This window comes from Chelon labrosus (genome assembly GCF_963514085.1).
Source record: "Chelon labrosus genome assembly, chromosome: 9".
Taxonomy (NCBI): domain Eukaryota; kingdom Metazoa; phylum Chordata; class Actinopteri; order Mugiliformes; family Mugilidae; genus Chelon; species Chelon labrosus.
In genome coordinates, this window is record NC_140359.1 from 11,911,318 (window position 1) to 11,936,885 (window position 25,568).

Sequence of the window (25,568 nt, forward strand, 5' to 3'; positions counted from 1 at the left end):
GTGTGAGAGACGTGGAGGGAATGAAATGGAGAGAGGAGTAATTTTCCAGCATTTTTATCTTTGAGTTAAAGATATAAAGTAGTGGGGCAGTTTACTGCAGATTAAAGTGATTAGAGAAAAATATGACAAGGACAAGACATGGGTGAGGGGGGCGTTCATTGTGTGCTTCAGATAAACAACCTGCTCCTGGACGAGGGCGAAAACTAAACACTTCAGGGTTACAGCATCAGTGTACGTGTCCTGAGGCATGTTGGTTTGGAATAAAGCTCTGCACTGTCTGTATCTCGGGAGAAAAAAAATCAAATCAGTTGTCAGGTTTTTTTCCTATCATTGGATACTTGTATTACGTGCAGGATACAAATGTGAAATACGCCGTTTAACTTCACAGAAACAAAGGAGAAAATAAAATTACACTGACTATATGTTAAATTATCAACAATATGAGGTTAAAAAACTGTACTTTTCATGCTATTTGATGTAAATTTCACAATATATTGACAGTATTACATCACTTTTAGCTCATTAAACAATCCTTTCTATTCAACCTCCTTCTGCTCTTACTGTTCTCTTCACAAGGCAGCTTTGGATTTTCAATTTTGCTTATGTTTGTTACTCTGGATTCTTTGTGGTAGAACGGGCTGGTTGTGGCTGTGTTTTTTTTTTTTTTTTTAATCTTGTTTCGCCATCGTGGTCCTGTTCAGACCTGGCAGTAACATGTGTCCTAAGCGGTCTGATTGCAAGTGACCAGAACAGCAAGTACAGGTGTGAACACATCCAAGATAGACTGAGGACCCATCTGAGAACGGTTCATTTAAGACCACATCTGGAGGTGGTCGGGGCTGCTTGTGACCACAATCCTTTACTGGTGTGAACACTCAGTCTGTCCTGGCATTGACGGACTGCCAACTCAGCTGGCATGCTCTTGCGTAAGCGGAGTTTTGTCTCATTCATTTAGAAAAGGCTTGGCTAGACTATTGCCGGCCCTTCTCCATTTTGGAGGCAGACAATTAGTCATGAATCAAACGTCCTTTTTTTCTAGTCTATTTGACCAGTGACTTCCCGCATGCTCCCAGTACACGGGAGCACGTAACGAATGACATTTAACTTCTATCAATTTGTCTTGCATTGGCTTAAGTGCCTTAACCAGCCACACCTGTGAGGGTGTGGATAAACGCACGTCTGAAGAGGCCTGCAACAGTCACCGCTCTTTGTATATTGACACTCATTGTCATTTTGCTGCCTACATCTGCCATTTTATTGAATTTATATTTAATTAATATAAATAATTTAACTTCTAGAACAGTTGGATGTTGTAACAAAGTATCAATCTTTTTGCTGAAGTAAAGAAAAGGGGCTTTGCATCCAGTTACTGAGAGCTGATCAAGGTGTGTTGTAATTTTAGGCATTTCTATCATTTGTGCAGCATAAAGGAAGAAAGTGGGAAAACCTGGGGGAATTATGAGTCCTTGAAAAAAATGAATGAAAGCTCAAGAGTGGAGAAGACATTGCCTGAAATATTTTCTTTCTGGAAATAAAAAATAGGAAGTGCTGCACTGATTATAGGATCATACTGTATCCATTAGAAACGATTCAAACACACTGACAAGTCAAGGATCATTTCTGCTTCTTGGAATTGTTCAGAATGCATCTGTCGAGCTGTATCTAATACTCTACCGCCTCCTAGTGGAGATATGCATCTCGTGCAAAACGTGGGCAGTGTTAAGAGTTTATTCACACACATTTTAATTATTTTCTCAGTCGTGTTTAGTTATCTTGTATGTTTTGGTTTGGGAAATACTCACCTGACTCACTCATCCTTCCTGTTAAGACTTTCACTCTTTGGCGAATTGGTAGGACTGATCCCAGCTACAACATCTTCATAATAAACCAGGCATAGTACTGACAGAATTAAATAGTGTTTTCTTGTTTTTGTTGTTCAAGCATGGAGTTGTAGCACTGAAAAGAAAAACTTGGTGGTCTTATTGTAAACCTTGAAAAAAAGACATATGATACACGATGATTTAGTTCAGAAGCAAAACACACAGCATTCCGCATTTGCATGTTTATTTCAGCTCCAGTGTTACATACTGTAGCAGCATTATGACAATCATTAAATATTTGCATTGTCAAATTTCCAAGTATTCCTGTTCTGGAGATGGCGTTGAGCAAAAATCACCCCAACTTCCATTTTAATAATTTGTGCGTAAATAGCATGAAAATATTTACACCATGAAAAGCACACCAAGTCTGTCCATTTTAAAATGCAAGCGTCTATCTGAAGTTATGATTACGACACCACTACAATGACACGCGTTTATGAATCAATACCTCAAAGTAACTGTGGAGGAGGCTTGCAGTGCAGACAGCGAGTGTAATGCAATTATTCAAAATCCTATTATGACGGGCTTCATTTTAATCTTGTTCATCATGATTAACTTAAAAGTCAGAAGGTCTACAATAAAATAACAAACACAATGTGTGCAGCAGTCTAACTGAACTGTGGCTACACATAAATAAAGCTGAATATATCTATGCTAATGAAGCCACTCTTATATTCAAGATGACAAAGCATCTAAATATGAAATCCATATTGCATGTGCAACTACTATTCAGTATAAACAGCAAGCTAAGAATTAGGCCACGATGCAAATTTCCAAACTTACAAAAAAACAGTTAATGTACAATTTCCACATGTGACTGTTTTTACCCAGGACACTATTGAGCTCCAAACAAATGCAGAAAACCTCTAACTTCCAAGAGATTCTGAAGGTTTCAAGTGATTAGGCAGTTAAATAAAACTAAAAAAGGTGGAATGATAATTCACAGCAGGCAGGCACGGAGCATCATATAGATTAAAAGCAAGTATGCATAGACTATAATGCATGTCTTTGGTTTATTAGTATGGACCCAACTGTACGAGCACGAGGAATCTCTTACTAAATGGTTAATGAGAGAATCAGGCTCTGAAAAACTTTTCCAAAGTAAGAAAAAAAACTCTTCCTAAAAACAAATAAATCGTCTGCTTTCTGGATTACATCAATATCTGGCAAAACGTCTGGATGGACAAAACAGACAATAGGCTGGAGAGAGCAGTGAGCACACAGGAAGTGTCTAACTTCAACAGGATGAGTGGAAAGACAAGAATTAGCATTGCCTGCCCACCAGCTGATTTGGTTTTTACTGGCCTTATGGTAACAAAGTGTGCCCAACGTCAATGCTCAGTTTCAAAATAAAAAGAGAGTTGGGAGTGTTACATTTTGGATGAATGTTTCGTAACTTTCAGCCAAACATATATTTTGTACTTTACATACAACCAACCTTTATTTTGAAGGTCAGTTTGCCACACATGAACAAAGCAAACATCACACAAGTACAAATGCACACGAAGTAACAGCCTTATCTGATCCACGTATGGACCTGCTTCAAGAGGTTCCTCAGAAATAGCCACTGTCAAAATATGTATTCGGGTTTGAATACACACAAACAAGCTGCCTGACTTCTGCAACAGCTATGGTTCTTTATATTAGACTATTATTGTGCGTGATTCAGGAGCATTGTAGTACTGCGCTTTTAACAAGGCAAATTACTGGACCGTTACGGCCGACACACTTTGATACTGAGAGAGACAAGGGGTCTCTCAGATGGGAGGAAAACTTCAAAAGCATTTACAAAATGTTTAGGCAGACTGACACTTAATAATAATTAATGAGAATGTTCAGATATGAAAGACAGAAACTGCAACAAAATTGTGGAAATATGTCCTATGTCAAGAGCAGAAGAAAACAAGATAAAGAAGTGTTTAGTATTGTCGAGGCACTTGGAGAATGCAACGGACTGGTCCGCAGGAGTGGAAATAAAGAATGTGTTGCAATGGTTCTTTATAAACACTCAATGTAATAAAACAAACAGCCGTGTGTTTTTTCCGCATTCATACAATGCAAGCTTCGGAAAGCTAAGAAAATAAATAAAAAAAAGCTCCAATATTAAGAAACATAAACAAGTTAATCATGTGGTCACCACATGTACTGAACAAGCAAGAGAGTTTGGAGAGTTGCGGTTGGTGCGTTTGTGGAGTGTAGGAAGAATAAGATAAAACTCTTACAAGAATCTGTCATCTCTGTTGCTGTTGATCAACATCACCTTAACTCAAACACACCCAGACTTACTGAAAAGAATGATGACGAGTGGCAGTCTTTGCCACACCCCCACTACAGTTACTTCCTTGTGAGGGAAAAACTTTTTATTTCCTCGAACAGCTCACGGGAAAACACATTGCGCTCACACACCTTCAAGGTGGAGGATTCTTCCATCAGTCTGTCACTTTAACAAACTTTCCATTAAAGCGGCCGAGGTCCCGCCTCTTGTTCCAGCTGCTGTTTTGTCAGGAAGTACTTGAAGAACTCATACACTGACCAGGCAATGGCAGTGGAGGGCATCTGGTATATAATCCGAGCTTGGACCCCTTTGAAGAAGGCTGCCGGACCACCAAGCCGGTACACAGTCCTGAAGGCATTGGCCATTCCTGATAAGTGACCGCTGACGTTCACCGAGCTGAGCGCTACATTCTCTTGTGTGTTGAGCAGCGTTTTACAAACGTCAAGTGGAGTAGTTACCGCAGCGGAAACAGCTCCCGCTATTGCTCCCGACACAATGTGGCTACCGGGATGGTAGTGTCTGTGGGGGTTTAACTGCTCCTGCATCAGTTCGTAGGTGATGAAGTGAACGGCCTGGAAGGGGATGTTCATGGTCAGTTGTGTGCTGTAGCTGCGGTAGAAGGCTCCAATACCTTCAGTGTGTGTTACCGTTCGAACACAGTCCCAAAGTCCTCGATATGGAGAGTTATACATTTGCATCCTCTGCTTTACCACTGAGCGGTGGAAGGAAACCAGGCACCGTGTTAGCATGTTGTATTACATATGTTCAGTACAAGTTTATGGTTTGAACTAAAGACAAAAATATATCAAATAGTAACGTGAGAGGCAGGCTTTCAAAGGACAATTATATTATTATCGTAACGTTTTAATGAGGGTTTAAATGAAAGCCAGAGCATTATTAATAATACCTGATGATATGTGACATAAGAAGAGATAAAAATACCAGAAAACTGGAGTCAGAAGCATATAACTTAGTAGCTGCAGACTATTTTCAGCTGTGGATTAATATCCATTTGATGCATATGTGAGCATTTACTCTAGGAGGACAGTGTATAAAAACTAAAGCACACAGTGGCACACTAATGTTTTTTGACAACAAAACAAAGAAATAAAAGTGTCGTCGAACCTATTTGAACCTCTTTGTTGCTTGTCGAACCCATTTATTTGTTGCTTCTTTTTTTTATTTTTATTTTTGTGGATAGGAAACGTATAAAATATAATTGATGATATCCTTTACGGATATGGATACGTTTTTCTTACCTTCAGCCGGGTTCATGACTGCATCGTGAAGAACGGTGGCCACGCTCCCTGCCACACCTGTCAAAAACAAATAGCTCTAAAATCTGTGCTGACAATCATTTTTACAGATGTGAGTCATAAAACAGGCTATGCTAAAAACCTCTGGTTCACAAAGACACCATGTTTGGAACATTCATTTTTGGGATACATATTTGTCCGTGCCATTGTAAACAGGATATGGCTCCAACATGACTTGTGCTAACTCCACTCCCTCTGGCCATGCTGCTAAGCCTACTGGATAATCAGCTGATATTCAAGTGATTTGCTCTGAAACATGTACACTCATACCATTGGCTACATGGCTGTTGCCTCCGCTCTGAATGACGTCACTTAGTGAGCGCTTCAGCCGTTCGTAGCAGGCAAAGTAGAGCGCATGAGCCGGCCCTGCTCCCATCATGGTGATGTTGAGGCCCCTAAGTGGTCTGAAGAACCCCTCTGTCTGGATGATCCTTTTCAGAGCCTCATACACGCCCCTGTACTGAGCATTTGGGTCCGGCTGCAGGCTCTGCATCCTTGTCTGAAAGAAATAAGGCATCATTCATTACTTGTTTAGTTTGATATACAGCATCCTAGTGAGGGCTCCACATTAATGCAGGATTGTGACTGCGCAGGCTTAAAGTGGGCACCTGGCATGGGCCAAATCATCATTTCTTGATGTACCCTGTTGTTCCCTGTAATGCTGTCACATTGTTCTGACATTAAGTGCTCTTGGCAGTATTGAGGTCTTGCCTGAGTGATGTGTGTCTCTCCCAGGCTGGTGTGGGAGGCTGTGGCAGCTCTTTGTTTTACTCGGGACAACACAAAGCATGTTTTTATTTGGAGATCTGGGGCTGGCTCAGGAGATAGGCCAAAGCTATCTTCCTCAGCATGTTCCCCTGGGTTTCCTTCCTTTGGTTCGACAATAAAATATCAATTACATTTCCGTTGGATAAAGATTTGGGAACATGGGGCATACAAAACCTGGCAGCACAGTTTACGTTTGTGTGACTGGATTTATGCACTGCAAATGCCTCGGTTTGAGACAGAGGGATTAATATGAATTTTACAACCACATCTAATGGAATGAAGATCAGGATGAAGAAAGAAAAGTTGTTATAATTCAAACTGCTATACAGATCCTTTGATGCTTTAATTATGTTCGGTAAAAATGGCCGACAGAGAGTTCTAACTGCACAACTCATTTCGTGACGATGAGGCCTGACTATGAAAGACATCTCCCTCACAAAACTTAGTACCTAAATCCAGAGATAACTTATGGAAAGGAACACATGTTTAAGGTTAGATGATAAAACATTATATATGTGTCGGTCTAAGATTGGAAAGCAGAATGTGTTGGTCAAACCTCATGACAACAATCACCAAATAAAAGTTAATCTTTTATTTATATCTCTTTTTTTTATAGATTAATTGACTTAAAATTCAAAAACTCAATGTACATGGCATACACTAAAGTGACAAAAAAAAGTACAAAACACCAGGGCAGCCATTTACACATGCTGAAAAGAAAACAGTCTTGTCAATTACATTACACTTTGTCCTGTCTTTTTTAACTTAGCTTTGTCAGCTCAGTTTCTATGGCCGTTTACTAATCTGCATTACAGAAGAGCAATTGCATATGCACACCCTCTACTGCCTGAGGACGATTCCAAATGTGTGCAAAGCTGATAAGATACCCCTCCTAGCACTGACACAGGCTACTCCCTAAGTCTTAGATCAGTACATAAGAGGACTGTCACAGTCTCAGTGAAATTTCAGAAAGATTCAAAACAAAAAATTCTGCTAAACACATGTTGAGACTGATGGGAAATGTATGAATTACTGATGAAACACACCTTAATGTTTTAGTATCTTAAACTGGATATGAATGCATTGTGTTTGATGTACACAAGTCGTCAAAGTAAATGGGAATAAACGGGAACATGATTTATTCTGCCATCAGTTTAGATGTAGTAAAATTTCAAAATTGTGTAAGCAGGAGTGCACTGGTCAAATCAAATAGACACCACATCTCCAGCTGGAAGGTGCTTGTGAAAACTTAGAAACATTAAGAGGAAATGGCAACAGCGGTTTGGTAACAGAGGCCCACGGGTCAGTGTGGAAATATCTCAAGGCCATGACACTGAACCAAAGAGGATCTAATCACTTTTTCTGGTTAATGAAGTCATCTGTGCCACATCAAGATTACTGTCGCATGCCAAATTATCTAGACAACGCCACATTGTTAGAAAACAATGGCAGAGCAGAATAGAGAGGAGATTGAAGGGGCAAAGTTCACACTCATGCCAAGAGTGTGACATTTATTTTACAGGCACAAGCCAAATTTAAGAAGCTCAAGACTAGCTAATAATATATTTTTAATGTGTTCATTTTGCCGGTCATCGTTGGTTTGATTTTGCACAAAGCTAAACAAAAAATGCTCTTTGGTATTAATGATGTCCAGACACTTTTAATATATCGAAAAGACTTATTGATATACTTTGCATTAGTAGTAAAATAAATACTTGGTTCATCAATAAAATGTTGACAAATTGTGAGATCACACTGTGTTCAAATGTCTCAAATACCATCTTCAGATTCCAATGATACCAAGCACACACATCAAAACCACCACATATACAACACTTGCTTTAAAAAAATACTTAAGTGGAAATTAATTTTCCTTTGGCTGATTAATCAGTAGATCTTACTGTAAAGAGTCTATTTATTTACTGATTTTATACACCTCTACATCACTGTTTATCATCACAATATCATCTGTTTTATCTGAGGTTTTTTAAAAGCAAGTGTAAATGCACTGCTCCTATTTATAGTATTAGATTATTAGATGCTTAACTCTGTTTGTTGTACTGGTACTTACAGTGAGCAATGGTAATACCTGGTATATCTGGTACATATATCACATTACCAATGAGATGATGTCATTTTAGACAAATAGTATTGATTTGATCAATTATCGTGGATTTTTTTTAAGTAACAATATGCTAGTACTCCCAACAGGAATATATTTAACCTTTGAATTAGTCAAAGTATGTATTGATGGCTACAGAAGTGTACAGTAAAGAGTTCTTATACACTCTTTAATAATAAAGTTTGACATCTATTAACAGCCAAGCCATGTACTTGACCTTTACTTACAGAAACACACTGAAACACTAAATGAGTCATCCACTTTTTTTACTAGTCCTGACAAAGCCTGGTATAAAGGCATGTTTCAGTGGAGAAAAAGTCCCGGAACCGCATGGAAACATGTTTACACAGGGGGGAAACTGCCGTAACCTTGGTAATGTGTGCCTTTGGTAAATTAAGGTTACACTGGGAGTTAAGTACGGTTGCTATGTTAGCAAAGTTGACACCGAGGAAGAAGTGGCGAAAAAATACTAAAACCGTTTCTGCTTGCTCGCTTCACGTCAAATGTGGTATTTTACAGGGACTCGTTTCATGCTGGTCGCTTTAACCACTTAGTTGAGTCTACTTGTAGCAGCGAGCTGCGGCTAACTCAGAGGCTAACTAAGGATGGGCAGAGTGGAGATGTTACAGCTAACCTTCGTTAGCAAGCGGCAGCACGCCGTGTGTACAGCTAGCTTTGCAGCTAGTGAATGAGCTGTAGCGGCAAAACAAGTGTGGAGAGCCGCTAAGCTGCCCGTGTTACCTTGACAGAGTCCACGGGGTACATCACCGTGTGCTCCAGTATGCCAGCCACGGCTCCTGCTGTCATGTGGGTCGTCACAGAGACATGAGGTGGCAAGCTCTCGTAGTCCTCGTCACTGCTTGACGGCTCGTCGTCGTCTTTGCTTTTGATCTGCGACATCTCCAGCGTTGCCACCGCACGGTCCGAGCTCAACTCCATGCGTGGCGAGCTCTCCCCCGCGGTCTTCCGTACAAGATATCACTCAGAGGGGCATCGGCGGCATGGATAACCACAACATCATCACTACTTTAGTGAGTTGCAGCGCCCGTGTGTGACGTCTGCAGCTGGAGGTGTGGGCACGTCGAAAATTGACCAATCGCGTCGCAACATTCAACAATGGGGCGGGCTCTTGGTTTGAGGCAGCCAATGAAAAGTTCCCATGATACATTCTCTGACAGTCCAGTGTATCGTCTCTCCCAGAGTTTTTGAATGGGTTTGACAAAACTGTAATCGCGTCGCCCTGCTTTAGTAGATAAGCAGGTGTGGTCGCCCTATCAGGCAACATATGCCCATTAATACGGTTGATCTGTACTTTGTATTAAGGATGTGGTTTCTTCACATTGATTATGGCTGTATTAGGTAGTAGAAAAACTATTTAGGCTTAAGCAAAAGCAAAAATGGTAAAACCTACAGTATACAAAACATAATTCACACAAATAGTGAACATTTCTCATCCTGAGTGGCCTTTTACAGGTTCGTATTAATTAATTATAATGTTTACATATTGTATTTAAAGTAGCATTATAGTGGATTTAAGGCTCATGTTTAATAAAGGGACCTCACACAAACCCCTCACCTGCAGCTCTGTTTAATTTGAAACCTAGTGATCCGCACACAACATCCCTAATTCACGTCATTTAAAAAGTCCTGGAGAGCAAAGGGAAGCACCTCTGACCAGAGAGTTTTATTGTTTTATATGTATAATGACAGTAAAGTTCATTCATTCAGTTATTCATTTGTTAATGATTCAGTTCCGGCTCTTGAAGTGACGTCGTTGTTAAGCTTTCAGCTTGTACTGTAGCTGATGCTCTCTTGTAAATCATAGGCCATTAACATGCGACTGTAACATACAGAAAATTCACAAATTCCCTGTTAGTCTTAGTTGTTTCTTTTTTTTTTTTTTTCTTACCAATTTGTGAAATCTTTGTTGGCACTACTTTTTTTTAAAAGATATTTTTTCTCTTTTAGCAAACTCCTTATATTATTTATAGTATACTAACAGCGATGGCTCAAGTAAGCTATCCCTTACTACCCACCACTGGCTGAAACATAAGCTATACACAGAGGCCACACTGCAGTGTCCCTGTGGGCGTGTCGGTAAAGCCCTCTTATATATAAATGACTCAGCATTATATTAACATCTTAAAGAACCACTTGTTCAAGCACTGTTGTTCCTGGTGGCATTTGCATGCTCAGTAGGGAAGTACAGTTTGAGCTGTAAGACTGGCTCGGCACTGTCTGTGACTCCATATCTGACACGCCGCAAGACTAGAGATATAATCCTGTTCTTTCTGTGGACAAATTATCTCAAACACATAAACACACATAAAGCCCCAGTGTTAACAAGCTCCTTGTTGTTTATTGCTGCCACAAGAAAGCTCAGGATCACTTCGACATGTTTGTTTTTGCCTTAAAAGGATTACCATCGTGTGTGGTGATTATATGCCTGCTCCTCCAATGATAAACTCTCAGCTTCCTACTTCCTACTGCAAGACGTTCCTGAGTTGAAGCCGAGAGTCAAATTTAAGTAATGATTTTAGACTGTTAGACGGTTTTACAGCAAAAATAACAGGCTGATAGCAGAATAGTTCAACGTAAAGGCCGCAATAGATTTCCGAAAATAGAGTGAACACGAGGACATGAATATCTCTTCCTATCAAAGTGCCAACTGCAATGACTCAAGGCTACAAATACCACCTAGTGGAGATCAAGTATCACCACTTCTCTCTGACAGCTCTGAACCCGTGGCTGTTTGTGTTTTTTGACTGGAGTGATTCAATGGTCATTTTACATATTCTCTCAGCAAAAAATAAATTTTAGATGAAGCCTTATTGAAGACATTTAGTCTAAATTTAAGCATTTTTTGCCACAGCTGATGATTCTCACATGCTAATTCAGTTGTTCCATATCTATTACCAGCGGCTTTGCCTTGGATAAGATCCACAAGTAAAACAAAGACAGGCAGTGCTCAAGACACACTTCCCTCCTGATGCTGACCTGTGCACAACCCCTGTGCTCAAGTCATGTGGTCATTAGCAGCTACATGCATTTTATTTCAATTAATTGATGCTTTGATGCTGCAGTTAAACTGAAATCCAAACTAGTACAATATTTGGACAGAGGTGTTGTGTTCACATTATAGAAACAAATCAGTTTTCAGAGTGACTCAGTTGGAATACTGACGATTTATTTAGTCTAATGTCTTTCTCATGAAATAAACCAACAAGTATACAATAAAACCTTTATTACTGAATTGCAACGTCACATTTATTTCACATTAATCTGTGAAAACATTCCATTAGACCATTTTCATATAAATAATGGGGCTCTTCCTAGCAATTCACTCACAGCAGTGATATGACAGCTTCTGAAAATGAAGCCCTACGTAAATGTATGCCATGGTATCCAACTTTGTAGTCAGATAAGTCAACACAAGAATTTCAGCAGGGCCTGAAGAGAGATGGAGGAAAAATAAAAAAGGCAGACAGGTTTTGGAGATTTTCCCAACAGTGAAAAGACACGTATTGCACTAATATAGCTGTAAAAGGCTACTTGTCTTGCAACATAAATATGAAGCATAACAGTTCGGGAAAAAAAACTAACACACACGCACACAAAAGTCCATTCCAGCTGGAACATGCTTCTCAACTGCATTGCAAAGTGCTCTTTCCACTGATCAACTCATATTTCATTCGAGGTTTCTGTAGAACTAGTGAGTGCTCATTCCATCACACAACAACAAAACGAAATGTGATCATGCACTTATAAAAAGGCATAAAGAAAGGCAAACATCCACACATAAATATAAAATAAAATAAAAAGCCATCATAGTGTATTTGTCGAATGTGTGGAATACATTACGTAAAGAGAAAAGTACCATAATGTTTGTCTTTTTTCAGAGAAAAAGAAAAAGACACTTTAAGACAGCTGCCATTTGAATTCGACAGGAGTATGTGGCAGAGAAGAACATGAAAAAACAAAACAACTTAAAACCAAATGTTGTCTCAGGTAAGTCTGGAGATTTTTCCAAATCTCAGTACCATCTCTCAACACTCAGCAGGGATCAGCCTTTGCTGAAAAAGCGGATAGCCTCAGAGCGAAAAGGAGTAAAGATTGGCTTTGGAAAATCAGACATGCTGTCCAGACTTTACGCTCTACAAAGTTTAGAGGTTGATGGGGAGTGCTGGTGAGCCAAGGCCCTCTTCCAGCCATGGCACAGAGGAGGGGCTGCAGCGCTGTGCTGCACGCCGATGAATGCGGCGGAGTCGCAGTAAGTACAGCATAATGGACAACAGCACAATGAAGAAACAAGCCAGGAATAAGTAGTGGTTGTTGACAAAGGAGAAGCTGTGCCGCCAGTGAGAGTGAGCTCCTTTCAGACTTTCCTGTTGGATGTCCCTGAAAGAGGCAAAAACAAAACCAAACCACACGTATCAGACCAGCTCTGAACAATAAGATAATGGGTATTAAAAAAATGCAGCGCCGAGGAATCTCTGTGTAGCTGACATTTGAGCAGCATCTCATTAGGCTCAAACCTGCCAAACTGCAATCTTATCCCAAGTAAGGCCTGCCTACTCTTTCTTAAAGTGACCACAGTTGCTTTCAGTTGTAAATTCAACCTGTTAGGAGTACTAAACTAGGAAATTACAAAGATTGCGAGGTTGAATAGTTACTTACTCTCTCTACCTATTCTTTTATTGTCACTTATTAGAGGCTTTGATAGATTTTTATTTCACAGTTGGGTTATGATCAAGACCAGTGACATTCCTCAGGTTTAATTTACCTCCTGCTGCCAAATATGGAGTAAAGGGGCACTGTCTCTGTAAGTACCAGCCATTGTTCTTTCTCCCAATATGCAAAATACAAGTGCAAAACAAAAATGTTCTCTTATTTTAGAAGGTTATTCTTCACTGGGTAACATTACCCAAGGCTTGATTAATGAATTATTTAAGAATTAACGAGGAAGGGAGAACATGTAGGAGAAATCTCTCACCTCAAAGGCAGAAACCGTGTTCTGTAAAGTATAGCTCCAAGAGTCCACTGGACCTCCTTATCATAGACCAACAGGGCAGTCTTTAGATTTTTATAATTGGTTGGGAAAGAGAAGCCTGAGTGCAATACTTCATACATCCACGCCGATTTAAAACACTGATACCTGCAGACATAAAAATGAAGACACTGGTAAACAATTCATGTAGCGACAGGTATCTTTGGAATGTGACCGAATGGTTAGTTGAACTTCCCTATATACTGTTTGATAATCGTGTATGACTCACTTCAGTCTGTGAAGGTCTGCATGGGAGGCGTAGAGGCCAGAGTCAAAGCGTTCCCTCAGAGTCTTCCACTGGGTGGCACAGTAGCTCTGTAAACGTTAAATGACAGGATCAGGAAAGTTTCAAGAGATAATATACCAATAAAGAGCACATTAACATCACTGTGGCTCCTCGTTCTAATACCACGGAGTACACTTGTTTTTTTTAGCTTAGTGGTTTACAAAGCAGTCTACACATTTTGCCTCTCATTCAAACGCACCAACAGCGATGGAGTTGCCACGTGTTACTAACAGCCACACCTTCAGTAGCAGCATGCTAACGTAACTCAAAAGGCTAACTGTGGACAAATTTTTCTAGTTTAAAATTTCTGGTATATTAATATATTAGTATCATCAATTAAATAATATTTTAGACTTCAAAGCAAATAAACCAACAACCTTAAAGCTATTAGGTTTAAAAATAAAAAAATAAAAAATATATATATATATATATATATATATTGATGTATATTTCCTGCAATCCTACGTCAACCAGCAATTATCATTTGTCCGAGCTGAAGAATACAGAATAGGGGTATTGTAGAAAAACTTGGTGATGATACAAATGTAAATAAGGTTTGATGGATTCACAATTTCAAAGTCAGGAAAAATGAAATAGAATCTAGAAGGCATCTTGAATGGCTCCAGACGACCTAAAGAAACTCAGTGTTTCATGAAAGTAGATGTCATCATTACATGTAGCATTTACCTTGGCAGCCTGGGCGTATTTCGAAGCATTATAATCCCCACCCATGCGCAACACATCCTCCGTGCAGTAGTAGAACTCGGAGAAGCCATAGAACTGACTGTTGCTATAGTCGATTGCCGGCTGGTAGATGCCGCTGAGAGAGGTCTGGGTCTCATTGGTGCGGTTGAGGAATGGCTGGAGAATTTGTCTGCACTGGTCAAAGTCTCCTGTGCCTCGCAGATAAAGTTTCTGCGTCGGCGTACCGATCTCATCCTGCAGGTCGCTGGGTAGACAAGGGTCCAGGAGGGGAGACTCTGCTGTCTCACCAACGTGATGACCCAAGAGCCTGAATAAATCAGTAATGCAGGTCAGTGTTCAGAAACACTTACTTTTACAAGAAAAGCAGTTAACAACAGTCTGTTGATCTCACTTGTTTCGTGCGGCAGTGTTTCTGATGAGGCTTTCCTCGTATCTTTGGCGCGCTGCATTACCTCCAAAACCCAGGAATGTGGACACGTAAACACGATAAACGTGCTCTGTGCGATGTGCATCACACCCTAAGTTAAATTCCGCCAGTAAGTTCTTGGCGACTTCCTCCTAGAGAGCAAACACAAATCAGTCTGAGAAATGATGACACCTCATACATTTACACATTTGCTATATTAATAATTACAGCAGGTCACTAATGTTTGAGGCCAAATAGGATAAAAAGCTAAATATTATACACATCTCTAAAGTATCTAAGAACATCAAAGAAACTATCTAACAAGACAACTTTTAAAATGTAACATCGTGTGGTGTGAAGTGAATGGAATGAGAGCAAAAAGACAAGCAGTGTAAGTCCACCAATGTAGATAAATAACTACAGCACAATCAAATATTCATGACATGGACAACTACCACTGCGTTTAATGGACTCTATTTAAATGATTTAATGTTCCCAGTCCTGAATCCTACTATGGAGTCATGCGGAAGGCTTACAGTATGCCTTCAATAGTGATGCATGGAGAGCAGATCATCTCCACGGGACAAAAATGGTGCATACAGGTTTAACCAGGGAATGACAGAGTTTGGAAGGAGGGAGAAGAGCAAAGGGTGAGTGACAAAAACCAAGGACAGCACAAAAACAGAATTGGTTGTGGATAATAACCTGCTGTGGAGAAGCAAAGCTTACAGTTTTGGGCACTTCGTACGCAATCTGTGTGGAGACACCGCCCATGTCCAGGACGCCAGCCGTCCTTTTCCTCATCAGTGCCTCCTGCTGATCGCTGCCTGGAACATGAACCTCCACTACAGCTTCCCCATCTTCTTTGACTGACGGCAGAGAGGTGGGGCAGTTAGGCAGTGAAGGTGCATCGTGTGATTACAGAATTACTAGAAAAGTGTGATTAGTTAACATGCAACATGTCCTTACCGTTGTGCACATGGTTAAACCTTCCAAGGACGAAGTTTATTCCAATCCATGCATAGACACCTAAAACCAATGAAAACAACATTATTTAAATCCTTTAAAGCTATACTGGGTTTCTGTTAATGTTTTGAGAATCGTACACCTCTTAAAGGAACGTGAATACAAGAAATGATGTAACTCAGTGGGTTTCAGAGATGGTAGGCAAAAAACTATGGGTTACATTACATAATTCCTGGTTCTTTGATAACAGAGTGAGGCGATGCGAAGTGGGCGGAATGAATAAATCTCAACTTTTAGGCAAAGACTAATTGCACTGACAGATGCAGTGGACTGACATAAGTTTATTTACAAATACAATGCAGTGACAGCAAAAAGAACTACGACCATCCATAGACTAGAAATACTATTATGTTCTGCTTATTTCGCTCAAAAACATTAGGGGAGGGAAATATACAAGAGGGTTACCTAGGCAATGAGAGATGATTATTAATGTTTCAGTACACCTCTCCTGCTCAGAGAGAGGTCTTCTATTTTGACAAAGATGGCTTCCTTTACTCCTCTTTCAAACCATTTGCCATCACTGGTTAAAAATTGTGCATTGTTTTCCTCGAAAGTGTGTGCCCTGTTCTTCAGGCGCAAGAGTTCATGCATTTGCAAAGTTTCCCCAATGTACAAGTTGGTACATTCCCCACTGCATAACTGTAAACGTGCGTAAACTACATTGTTCTGCTTTTGTCTAGGTGTTTTGCCTTTGGGGTGAACAAGCCTTGCTGGCAATGACGAAAGTTTCTGGTGAGTTAAAGCTGTTGCATTGTAATAAATGCTTTACAACACAGTCACACTCATTACTATAGCTATGATACATATTTCAGATGAGAATAGTGGTCATCATCAGTTTCTATTCTTATTCGTTCAATTAATTACCTTCTTGTTTACCAGAAATCACTTCCACATGGGAGTCAGAAAAGAGAAAGTTGAAGTGGACTGGGATGTCCGTGCGCAAGTCCTCAAGAATTGCTTCTTGCTGACTGAGATTAAACAAACACACACACAAAAAAAAAATGTAACCGTTTGCATAGTTTTCTTTTTTAAGAGCAGCTTCATTCAGTGCTGTTTACATCTGAGGTCTGAACATCGCTTGCGGTCACGCTTACATGTTACGAGATTATTTTTCATCAGGCCAAAGTTTACCTTTCTGGTAGGATCCTCATTCCAGCTGTGCACAGAATATACAAGGGTGTTTCTTGGTGCTTATATTTGGGAATGTGTTGGGCAGCAAAGCTCAGCAGTGGGTATATATAATCACTGGCTTTCTCAGGTGTCTTCGCCAGTTCAGAGATACCTAACACATGAAGACCAAAGATATTATTTTGCAGTTCGCAAGTAAAGCGAGCAAACAATAGGCAGAAAGCTAGCAAGAGTCATTTAAGAGTCTTTAACTAAACAGTAGAAACTGGTGAAATGCTGCGTCCTCATCTTTAAATGAGGTTTTGATTATTGAGATGTCAAGTATGGGAAACATACCTGGCTTAATTTTCATAACCACTGGCTTGCGGTGCAGATCTCTCATTTGCCGGATGTCCAGCAGTTCATGGGGATTACCATTGTGCCGGGGCCAGCAGTACACAAATACCCTGGAGCCGCTGCTGCCACAGTCCACCACCAGGCCATAGTTCAGGTTGGGATTGCTTGTGTCTGTCACATCGACGTCAGTGACTCTCGCCAAGTGCCTTGAGAACAACAAAGAATTGTTGACGTTGCCTGTGATCAAAGAGCGGTACTTGAACAGCGGCTCTCAGTTTACAGTACCTGTGGAAGTGATTTTCCTTTCTGATCCAGCTGGCGTGCCCCTTTCCAGCGACAAGCAGCAGGTAGAGAAGTCCTATGAAGCAGACCACCAGACTGATGAAGAGCAGCTGTCTGGGAGAAGGTACTAGCAGCCGTGGAAGGAGTTGGGGTGACAGGCTGAAATGCCACGAGGCTGGGAAAAGGCATGAAAAGCTAATCCTGTCGACAAAAGAGAGGAGAACCTCAGAAAACTGTCTCAAATCCCACAAATGTACAAGAGGTATGGGAACCCAGCTACATCTAACCAACCTTCCCATGGTGCAGATTGTCTTTTACTTGTCAGCGTGCGTAAAAGGGAGGTTTGGCTTGTTCCATTGCTCCCTCATGTCATCCTCAATTATTATCATGACCTTTTGGGAGGAAATACAGTCAGATTGAAGGTTATTCACTTGACATTTGCTCTTGTATCAGAAAGGCCCATCGTTACACCAGTCAACTGACTGCTCACTGCAATGACATATGTCGATGCTAATGTGCAGTTTTAAAGTATTTAAAACATTACACACAGATAAGCCAAACTACAAGAGCTGAAGAGAAGCACTGTTGTTAAAAAATAATGCAGGCAGCAGTAAACATTTAACGTTTTCAGATGTCAGAGGAGAGAGGCTATCACATTTGGTTGGCTGACCGAGCTAAAAGATACAATTTTACATATTCTTACACATCGTCAGTGTCAACACAGCAATGTCACGTGTTATTGACATGTAACTGATTCAGTACTTACCAACAAAGAAGGAAAAAGCCCTCTTGTATTGGAAGAAATTACATTTCTGGGTAGCCATATGCTAACCGCTGGCTAACTGACGTTAACGTTAGTAGCAGGGTTCCGGTGTGTGACGTGGTGTGTTTGATTTTAGACTCCGCCTACCCCGGATGTAGTCGGCTGCCCCAAAAGCACTTCTTCTATTACATTTAATTTGGTATTGTAACCGCGTTTAGGTTGCACTACTGCCACCCAGCTCATGGAAAGTGGATCAGTGGAAGTAAAAGCGGTCAACACCTACTCGGAGGGCAAAAGAATACCGTCCTGCTGCCCCTTATTCTGATGGCTACTGTCCCTGGTCTAAAATGTGTACTTTAATAACACAGACCTAAATCAGCTTCAGGAGTAGCAAATGTTGCAGTTCTGATAGTAATTTAACATTTTCTAACTTTTTGCCCTCTTCATTTGCTACTGGAGGGGCATTCTGATCCTTTTTATGGACAGTTTTGTTAATAAAGTTAATTTGCGTGTTTCACTCACTTTGTTAACTTATGCATTTGGACTTCTTTAGGCACATTTTGCTCCTGAGTGACAGTTTGGTTAATACATTTGCATTGCACGCTCGCAAATAAACACTGAATTCCTGTCGTAATATTTGTTTATTGTGGAGAAACATGGAAACAGGCCTTTCGGAAATACAGGGTGCTGTGAATTGCCACTTTTTTCCATACAAAAGGTTTATATAAACAACATTATTTTTTCAGTCTGGGTAGATAAAACATACACATTTCACTTGGGGATATACATGGGTTTCACATGGATTTTATACATAATCTCATCAGTCTTGCACTTGTATTTGTTTCAAATGGGAATAAATAAGGTTTCCACATCTTATTTTTTTTTTTTTTTTGCCCTTTGTCATTGCAAATTAGTTAAATATCAATTAGTAATACAAATAGATGTATATGCTCACAATTAATAATGAATTAAATCTTTTCTGCTTACAGTGCACCAAAAAAGACGCACTTAAATTACATGTTTCAAAAGATTTTAATACAGATTATTTCATTGGATATGCATTTTATGCATAACTGAAATAACTCCTACATGTTTTGAACTTGGACAAATACGAAAAAACATATTGTATTTTGCCAGTGCAAAAAATAAATCTCAAATATCAGTGTATGTCTGTACAAAACAAATACACAGTTAACAGGAGTTACTGTTTCAGGAGGTGGCCGTCTCTTCACTACACCCAGACAATGTGGACGTTACTGGAAGCCTTGATGCGGTGCCACTGAATCTCCTTGATATCCCAGCAGTGACTCAAATCTACATGCGTGAGTTTCTTGCACCACCGAAGGATACGTTGCACAGTTATCATACCCACGTCAGTACGCGACAGATTGACATGCTGTAGCCGCCTGAGAGCAACAGGATTTAGGCACTGGGGACGGGGACGTGCACGTGCAAAACGATGGAACCTCGCTGTCCTCGCTATGGGCAGCACATCTTGTAGAACTCTGTCCAGGGGGCACGGCAGGGAGATGAGTGAGAGCTTCTCCAGTAAAGGGGAACCGGTCAGGAGACACTTGAGCACCCCCTTCAGGGACATCCAGGACATGGCAGGCATAATTTCACTAGGCTCATAGGAGAACCTTTAGACAGAAAAAATAAAATGGTTCAGTGCTGAGCAGATTGTTTTGACGATATTCAACAAGATTGTTAGAACACAAACTAAAACAAGGCACTCCCTGATGATGTGGTGTCATTTTATATCCAAGCAACACTGTAGCCTTAAAGGTGCATGTCTCAATTTTGATCACTGCCACCAAACAGAACGAAACGCAGCACTTTAAGATTTCCACTTTAAAAAGGTTATTGTATTGCCAATAGACTGACAGATGAGCTTGATACACACTATATGCTACCCTAATGTAGTCTCCAAAATCTGCCTTAATGAATCACACTGGGGAACATATTTCTGGACTATCTGTGTGAAAATGTTGTTCCGGTTAACACTGTGAATAATGAACATTCAGTGGCTCATACTGTGTACATTCCTGAAAAAACTGTATAGCTACCAGATATTTTTCCACAATTGTTACATAGTTCATTTATTCTTTTGCAATAGTTGCTTGTACTATCTTCTTATTTTCTCTTTCTGTGTTTACTGTTGATGTTATGCGACAAACACCAAGATGAACTGACACTGACATAGTATTGACTTTCAGTGATTCTGCTAAAAAGAAGAAATGTCAAATATTAGACCAGTTTGGATATCACAGCAGTCAACAATGAAAAACAAATGTCTGAATAGTACAATGAAATCACTACAATGGAGATTATTAACATAATGTTACGGAAGATAAATTCCTGATAAAAGTGTACATTTGACTCATCGTCCTTACTTGCATCTAGTTCAGCTCACTCTTAACAACTAATTTTCTACTGTAATAAGCTCGGAGAACTTTTATTCCCCAGAATCCCTTTAATCTAGTATTAACAATACTACATATCACTGATTTCTGTTTTCTATAACCTCCAGGTGAAAGCATGCTTAATTCCAGACTGTACATATCTTATTCTCATGAATGAAACTTGTAACAGTAGTCTTACTTGAGTGTGAGAGAGCTGAGTTTTGGCAGCTGTGGAAGGTCCAAGATGTCCCTGCGTTCCTCAAAATCTTCTTCTTCCAGCATAAAGGGATGCTCAGCAGAGATGAGCAGGACTCTGAGTCCGGGACAGGCCCTGATCACCTCCAGTAGCGGGGTGTAGGGATTGGTTTTCACCCCTTCCAGGGTGAGAGAGGTCAGGGAGGAGCCTGCAACTGGCAAAGCAGGAAGGAGAGCCTCCAGAGGGCCTGGGTAGTGCACCGTGAGGCTCCGTAGCTGGCCTGACCAGGTCCTGAGGGCTTCAGCAAATGAAGGCATCGGGTGGCTTTCTCCATCATCTTCATAAAAGTTCACAGATATGGAGTGGATGTCTGGACATAAACGACCTAAACTCCTCAGAGACTCACAAGTTACTCCTTCAACATCCCTCAGCCTCAGGGTCAGGTCAGACTGTGAAGCGCCTCTCTTACTTTCATCTGATTGGTTCTGAGAGCAAGATGGCTGTTCATCTCTACTAGCATTTCCCTCACTCTCACTATCATACCCATCCCAGAGCATCCTCTCCTGCTCCTCCTCTTCCTCGTCCTCCTCCTCCTCGTCTTCATCCACATCTTCTTTACCTGTTGCTGCTGTTTCAGTCTTCCTCCAGGTATCTCTGCAATGCTCATGCCTCCTCTCTCTCCATATGTCCTCCAGGCTGGGAACACCTTCCCTTTTAGTAAACTTATCTGCTCGGCTGAACTCTCTGTGCTCAATAAGAGAGAAGGCCTGTGCAAGGCCCTCAATGGCCACCCTTTCAAGATGAGGCAGGGAGAGAAGGAGGTAGGCTGCTACCACCCCAGGTTCTCCTTCCTCTTCCCCGAACCCAATATCCAAAGCCAGCAGACTACTGAGGGGAAGGGGGGGAAGGGTTGGAGAAAAGGAGGAGGACGACATGTCAGAGCAGGATGGAGAAGCAGAAGACTGGAGAGCAGAGGTGCAGTGAGAAGATGAGGTAGAGGGACCGGCAGAGGATGAGAAGAAAGCCCCACCTCCAAGAGGAAGCAGTGTGGCTGGGGAAAGCAAATGGCAGCGGGATACGTCTAGATGTCGCAACAAAGGGCAGCAGCGGACGATTGTTCTGACTGTATCTCTGTCACAAGACATGCCAGCCAAAGAGAGCGAGCGCAGAGCCGGCAGACTGTGGAGAGTTTCAGAAAGGACCTTTGAAGATAGTTGCTGGGCTCCGGACAGGTCCAGACTCCACAGACCCTGAGATAAAAATAAAAAATAAAATAAAAACATGAAATGTACTGAGGATGTCAATCCAAGTAAGACCACTCATATTTATAACTCTAAATATCTCTAACACAGAAAGGGATATGGGGATAAACAAAAGAAAAAATATGTGAATATGGTACTGAGACATGAAGAGAACAGAGCCATTGTGGCTCTTGGTCAAACCTGGCAACGTGCAGCAATGTGGAAACAGAGGGCAGAGGTGACCAAACCAGGACACATTTCCAGAGACAGACTTCGGAGCTGAGGGACCAGCAGGAGGTGGAGGGCCGCCCGGGTTAACTGCTTTCTGGTGGACAGCAGCCTCGTCAGCTCCTCGACAAGATCTCCCGCTACAAGCAGATAATGAAACAGTCGGGGAGATATTGGAACAAGATTAGAAGTGATCGACAGAAAAGTGTCAGAACCCACAGTGCATTGCAGTTTGTTGCATTATGTGGGTGCATCACTGCAGACCAGTCCATGATAACCCCTGTCTACTGCTGAAAGTGTCTATTATGGGCGGGTGAGCATCAGAACTGGACCATGGGGTAATGGAAGGAGGGGGCCTGGTCTGAAGGACCACGTTTTCACATGGATGGCTGGGTGTGTGTGCATCTCTTATCTGGGGAACACGTCACCAGGATGCACTATAGGAAGAAGGCAAGCCGACGGAGGCAGTCTGACGCTTTGGACAATGTATTATTGGGAGACCTTGGGTCCTGCCATCTATGTGGATGTTAACTGACATGTAGCACCCCTTTGTTTTCATATTACGAATGGCTTTGGCCTCTTTCAGCATGATAATGCACTCTGGCCCCAAACAAGAATGGTTCAGGACTAATTTCAGCAATACAACAACAAGCTCACAGAGTTGACGTGACTTCCAAATTCCCCACAACTCAATCCAGTCAAGCAACTGTGGGATGTGTTGGACAACAATTACATCCACGGATGCCCCACTTTGCAACTTGCCGGACGTGAAGCATTTGTTGCTAACATCTCGTTGGCAGATACCAGTGGACCCCATGCTTCGACAGGTCAGAGCTGTTTTGGCAGCAAAACGGGGACCTACATAATATTAGGCAAGTGGGCATAATGTTATGACTGATCGGTTCACATCTCACGTTCACATGACAGGGACAAAAGATGACTACTGACTACTAACAATCAGAACCCTATGCTGCTGGTTGAAAATGAAAAAAGCAAAGTGGAAGTTTGTATTGTTCTGTGGTGTGTGTGCGCGTGTGTGTGTGTGTGTGTGTTTACTAATCCCTCACAAACTCACGCAGCAAGGTGAAAGGCCCCATGATGTGTCTGAATATGTAATGATCCAGGTATTTGTCAGCATAATCTTTCACCCACACCTCCTTCATGTTGTCAGCAAGGCTTAGGATACACAGCCGGGTCAACGGAAGGACTGAGCCGTCTTCATCTGTCTTGTGGCGGTTCCTCTTCAACTCCCTACTCCCCAAGCCCCTGTGGCTGGGTCGAACCTTCACCCCACCACTTTTAGGCACAGCCCGAAACAGAGGCATGTCAGCTGGGGACTTTCAGTGCTGAAATAAATAAATAAACAAAGAAAAAATAACTCTTTTTGCAGCTAGTAATAACGTGCAAGTGATGAAGGATCAAAATTTGTTACTTTGTTTTACAGGGTCAGGGTACTGAGATTAAACAAACGGCATCCTTTAGTGTATATCAGTTGTGTGATGTTATTTGGGCCTAGGTCTAAATAAAACTACACTGCGCACACTTTTACACTTGTAACCGGAGAAGTAAATGTATCTGACTTCACACAATCAGAATCTTTGTCTCACACAGAGAATCACTCAAGTTTGATTTGATTTGATGTGTACTTTTGTGTTAAGGTGAGACACAATAAAGTTACCCTCGGTTATACATAAAAGAATACAGAAGTTTACCAACATCTAAACAACGACAGAGAGAAGAAGGTGTTAATAATACCTGCCTGCCAGATCCGTTAAAAGTTGTCTGGTACGTAAAAAGAAACAATTTGCGGAAAATGAAAGTGCGTACAACGAGCGTACAAACCTTTTCTCAAACTTAGGAGATCTGCAGCAACACTTCCTGATCGCAGCCTTACCAGCCTGAGGGAAATGTATTTCCCGAGTTCGGGCTTTAAGGAGTACTTCCTCTCAATGGCGCCGCAAACGCACCAAGGGATACACACAACCTGTGATTTTCAGCCTCACTCGAGCGAAATCTGTCGGTACATAGGGATAAAGTTTCAATAAAGAAGAGGCGGTTCACAGCCTAAGTTAGTCATCTCTTCCTGCAAGACTAAACTCAGGGAAAAACAATTCTAAAACTTTTATTCAGGCTGCGTTCAGGGGTGATTTGCAGTATTAATAAATCTGGTTTCACATTGAGGTTTGAATAAATAAAACGAATACAAATAAAATTAAAACAAATAAATTACCAAAGAACAAGCAAGAAAAAGGTGGAAGGCACTCTGAAGGGTAAGTGTTTTTATCTTTCAGAGAAGAATAATTAACTAATAATCACTATCCGACTAGTAATAGATGTAACCCTGAAAGATAACATTAAGAAATCTGTCAAGTGTGCATAAATTGAATCATGATCAATGTTTAAATTAAAATAAAATACAACAGACTCAGAGGGGTACACAATAAGGAGAATGAACTGATTATGGATTACTTTCCCATCTACAGAGAAATTTATTAAGGCATCTGAGTGAACACTTAAACACAAATGTCCTTTTCTTGTTTAAAAAACACCTGAAAATTCCAACAGTAGAACTGTATTAGTAAATGAACAGTAGAAAAATATAGAAATACTGAGAAAAAAAAAGTTATTAAAAGTCACTTTTACAGGTTCTGCTAAAACATGAGATATGAAACACTATTTCTGAAGTATTTACACTTTTAAAAAAAAGTTATGCATATGAATTAATTTAATTTAGGACAAACCAAATCTTAATATAGATACTAACCTCGTGTCTCTTTCCTGTTAAATACACAAGAACAAGAAGGACCAAAAACTCGTTTCAAAATAAAAGCCATTACAACAAAACAGGAAGTTAAACAAGATAAACTTAAACCCGAGCAACACAAGTTATAAAGGGAACAAAATAACTATTAAACAAGCTAATTCGAGTTTCAAACTTCAAATGGGCTGAATTCGTATAGTGTGGGGTACCTGCTTAACCAGCTGAGCTATTGGGGTGCAACTGAGGGTGCAGTCCTCACCTCAGTGGTGCAGTTCAAATTTCAGCCTGCATCCTTTGGCTGTACATCATTCCCCACTCTCTCTCTTCATCCCACTGGTTCCTGTCTCTCTCTACTTATACATCTATTCAATAAAGGCATAAACAGCCAGAAATAACTTGT

General features: G+C 40.8%; 3 protein-coding genes across 6 annotated transcripts; all 3 read right to left on the reverse strand.

Moving 5' to 3' along the window:
- Positions 1–1,976: 1,976 nt before the first annotated feature.
- slc25a37 (solute carrier family 25 member 37) lies at positions 1,977–9,546 on the reverse strand. The gene is made up of 4 exons (XM_084552028.1): positions 9,103–9,546; positions 5,742–5,970; positions 5,415–5,471; positions 1,977–4,867 (listed from the first exon to the last, which is right to left on the reverse strand). Exons 1-4 carry the CDS (start codon positions 9,298–9,300, stop codon positions 4,338–4,340), a joined length of 1,014 nt encoding a protein of 337 aa, XP_084408154.1. The 5' UTR covers positions 9,301–9,546; the 3' UTR covers positions 1,977–4,337.
- Positions 9,547–11,590: 2,044 nt separating this feature from the next.
- Positions 11,591–18,631, reverse strand: entpd4 (ectonucleoside triphosphate diphosphohydrolase 4). Of its 2 annotated transcripts, none has more exons than XM_084550692.1 (13): positions 18,344–18,631; positions 17,869–17,969; positions 17,581–17,778; positions 17,296–17,501; positions 16,963–17,113; positions 16,696–16,799; positions 15,775–15,834; positions 15,535–15,674; positions 14,791–14,957; positions 14,382–14,706; positions 13,638–13,723; positions 13,355–13,516; positions 11,591–12,759 (listed from the first exon to the last, which is right to left on the reverse strand). In XM_084550692.1, exons 2-13 carry the CDS (start codon positions 17,874–17,876, stop codon positions 12,525–12,527), a joined length of 1,842 nt encoding a protein of 613 aa, XP_084406818.1. In that variant the 5' UTR covers positions 17,877–17,969; positions 18,344–18,631; the 3' UTR covers positions 11,591–12,524. The 2 variants fall into 2 exon arrangements, with proteins under 2 accessions (XP_084406818.1, XP_084406817.1); XM_084550691.1 differs by having other exon boundaries at positions 15,511–15,674.
- Positions 18,632–18,814: 183 nt separating this feature from the next.
- Positions 18,815–24,275, reverse strand: LOC311493475 (uncharacterized protein). 3 transcript variants are annotated; one of them, XM_084552160.1, is made up of 5 exons: positions 24,250–24,275; positions 23,483–23,753; positions 22,381–22,547; positions 20,942–22,188; positions 18,815–19,980 (listed from the first exon to the last, which is right to left on the reverse strand). In XM_084552160.1, exons 2-5 carry the CDS (start codon positions 23,730–23,732, stop codon positions 19,572–19,574), a joined length of 2,073 nt encoding a protein of 690 aa, XP_084408286.1. In that variant the 5' UTR covers positions 23,733–23,753; positions 24,250–24,275; the 3' UTR covers positions 18,815–19,571. The 3 variants fall into 3 exon arrangements, with proteins under 3 accessions (XP_084408286.1, XP_084408285.1, XP_084408287.1); XM_084552159.1 differs by having other exon boundaries at positions 24,163–24,253; XM_084552161.1 differs by lacking the exon at positions 24,250–24,275 and having other exon boundaries at positions 23,562–23,608.
- Positions 24,276–25,568: the final 1,293 nt, after the last annotated feature.

Bases quoted from the DNA above. Each gene is read 5' to 3' on its own strand.
- slc25a37 (XM_084552028.1), bottom strand. From the start codon at position 9,300: ATGGAGTTGAGCTCGGACCGTGCGGTGGCAACGCTGGAGATGTCGCAG. The intron at 5,971-9,102 runs GTAACACGGGCA...TATTTCTTTCAG, and splicing joins ACCCCGTGGACTCTGTCAAG to ACAAGGATGCAGAGCCTGCA. The intron at 5,472-5,741 runs GTATGAGTGTAC...TGTTTTTGACAG, and splicing joins CAACAGCCATGTAGCCAATG to GTGTGGCAGGGAGCGTGGCC.
- entpd4 (XM_084550691.1), bottom strand. The intron at 15,835-16,695 runs GTAATTAATTGA...CATTGGTTTTAG, and splicing joins GATTTCTGGTAAACAAGAAG to GTGTCTATGCATGGATTGGA. The intron at 12,760-13,354 runs GTGAGAGATTTC...TGCCTCTTTCAG, and splicing joins ACACGGTTTCTGCCTTTGAG to GGACATCCAACAGGAAAGTC.
- LOC311493475 (XM_084552160.1), bottom strand. From the start codon at position 23,732: ATGCCTCTGTTTCGGGCTGTGCCTAAAAGTGGTGGGGTGAAGGTTCGA. The intron at 22,189-22,380 runs GTTTGACCAAGA...TTTTTATCTCAG, and splicing joins ACATTGCTGCACGTTGCCAG to GGTCTGTGGAGTCTGGACCT. The intron at 19,981-20,941 runs GTAAGACTACTG...TTCTGTCTAAAG, and splicing joins CTCAGCTCTCTCACACTCAA to GTTCTCCTATGAGCCTAGTG.